Source organism: Anarrhichthys ocellatus, unplaced genomic scaffold (genome assembly GCF_004355925.1).
Source record: "Anarrhichthys ocellatus isolate YVR2014 unplaced genomic scaffold, GSC_Weel_1.0 scaffold4665, whole genome shotgun sequence".
NCBI classification, from domain to species: domain Eukaryota; kingdom Metazoa; phylum Chordata; class Actinopteri; order Perciformes; family Anarhichadidae; genus Anarrhichthys; species Anarrhichthys ocellatus.
The window spans coordinates 1,876-4,175 of NW_022284639.1; the positions used below are offsets into that span (position 1 = coordinate 1,876).

The 2,300-nt window shown below is 41.0% G+C and overlaps 1 protein-coding gene across 1 annotated transcript; it reads right to left on the reverse strand.

Annotated features, from left to right (window-relative positions):
* Positions 1–450: 450 nt before the first annotated feature.
* On the reverse strand, positions 451–2,295 carry LOC116379591 (tripartite motif-containing protein 16-like; the record flags this gene model as incomplete). The annotated part of the gene is made up of 1 exon (XM_031841550.1): positions 451–2,295. A coding segment is annotated over one exon (1,116 nt), but the record flags the coding sequence as incomplete, so codon positions are not given.
* Positions 2,296–2,300: the final 5 nt, after the last annotated feature.

Sequence of the window (2,300 nt, forward strand, 5' to 3'; positions counted from 1 at the left end):
TTGGTAAATACTGTAGAGGTAAATGTCCTGATTATAAAGGAACTCATGTTGACAATCAGACACAACCTGAGCTCATCATGAGCAGCTGCTGAATCTCTCCTCCTTTCCTTAGATGTCCATGTATCTTCTTTCTCGCTGGCTCTTTGTCTTGCAGGATGCGGGTCCCAAGCTTCATGAGCAAAAGGCCCCGTGTGGTTCCTGCTATCAAAGCTCACCTTCACATGGAGTCGATCTCTTCCTTTGCTGGTGTGACTGTTTTGTTTTGTTTTAACACATAACATGCTCGAACAATTGATTATGTTGAAATAAGTCATAAAAAGTGATGAACATGAACTCTGTACTTTGTGGTGTTTCAGGAGGAAAACTGACTCAGTTATACTCTCATATTAGTTTCACATTTTCTCCATCAGCTTTGTATGAAACCCTGTAAATAAGACAAGAAGAAAAGACTTTGTTCATTCTTGAATCAAGAAATACTTTATTCATCATGTAAACCTTCAGTTTGTTCACATCCCATCAGTAAAGTCTGTTCAATGACTCTTGTTCAATGATTTCATGAACACATTCACTTCATCATCATCTATTTGTTTGACCAGAATCTCAGTTTTGTAAAGGAGAATAAAGAATGATTTACTTATTGATTATGATAATAATAATTAGTTATATAATACATCATAGTACCTCTTTTGTATATCGATTAATAAAACAACAAGAACAACATTTAATTTGTTATAGAAAATAAACATAATTTCACTGAAAGAAATCTTTACAAAGAGTGCTGAGAACTAAATCTCTTTGATAAAAGAAGCTCTGGTGATTTCTCTCTTTAAGAGCCATGCAGTGGAAGAGAAACAACTAACAAATACATCAATACTAATATTTATCAAACATTTAAACCTCAGAGCAGTTTACATTTTCATGAAGAGAAATATCAGTTCAGGTCAACAAAGGTCATCATGAGCAGTGATAGCCTCCATGGCTAAACAGACACAGAAAGGAGCTCCACCTAAAGACACTCAAACATTTACACAACAATGATGAGAAGATGTCAAAGCACCGCCCACAATGTTTGATTGACAGCTGAAGATCAATCAGCAATTAAGTGACAATGATGAAGACAAAATGAGTTTCAGGATCAAAACACAAAATTTAATTTGCTGTTCCTTAAATCACTTCTGACTATTTTAGTTTACAGAACTCAGCAGTGTCTCCAAAACCACCATAAATCCAAAATCCAGCATAGAGAGGTTGAGTGAATATGGTCTGGACTCTGTGGAGGAGAGTCATGGTTTCAGAGACGCTGTAGAAAGACAGAATACCTGCTCTGTGATCCAGGTACACTCCTACTCTGGAGGACTGAGGACCAGAGACGGGAGTTTGGATCTTGTTGTACCAAAATATAAAACTGTTTTTGTTACAACGCAACACCCAAGATTTGTCATTCAATCCAAACACACATTCATTATAGTTCCCTGTTCTGATGATATTCTTGTATGCGACTGCTACATAAACTCCTCCTCCACTCCACTCCACCTCCCAGTAACAACGTCCAGTCAGACTCTCTGTACTCAGGACCTGAAAATATGAAGTGAATCTGTCTGGGTGACTAGAATAAGACTGATGTTCTCTCATATATGTTGCTTTTCTGTTCCCCTCAGATAATAACAGTTGTGTGTGTGCTGTGTTTGGATCCAGTGTGATGTCACTTGAATATCTTAAGAACTCATCTCTGGTCTTGGGCTCTGCTCGTGAAGGAGACAGTAAAACGTTCACTTCAGTCACTGCCAGTGAGACGTTTGTCCACTTCTCTCTCAGAACGTCCTGTAGTTTATCTCTGACTTCTGACACAGCCGCCGTCACGTCCTCAAAGTAGCTCAGAGGACGGATATCGATGCCGGACGAGTCTGTAGGTTCTCTGAGTGGTGACAGTGAGGGGTAGTTGTGTAGAAACTGGTTGTGATCCTCTGTGTGTGAGAGCAGCTTCAGCTCAGCGTCTTTCCTCTTCAGCTCAGAGATCTCCTGCTCCAGCTTCTCCTGAAGCTCTTTGACTCGACTCACTTCACTTTTCTGCTGGGATCTGACCTGCTGCTTCACATCGGAGCTTCTTTTCTCCATGAGACGGATCAGCTCGGTGAAGATCTTCTCGCTGTCCTTCACCGCTTCGTCGGCAGAGCGATTGACGGCCTCCACCTCCTGTTGAAGCAGCTTCACGTCTTTCTCTCTGTGCTGGATTCTCTGCTGGATGTTTAGTCGACTCACCTCCAGCTCTCTCTGCCTCTCAGTCCTTTCTGCTGCAGCTG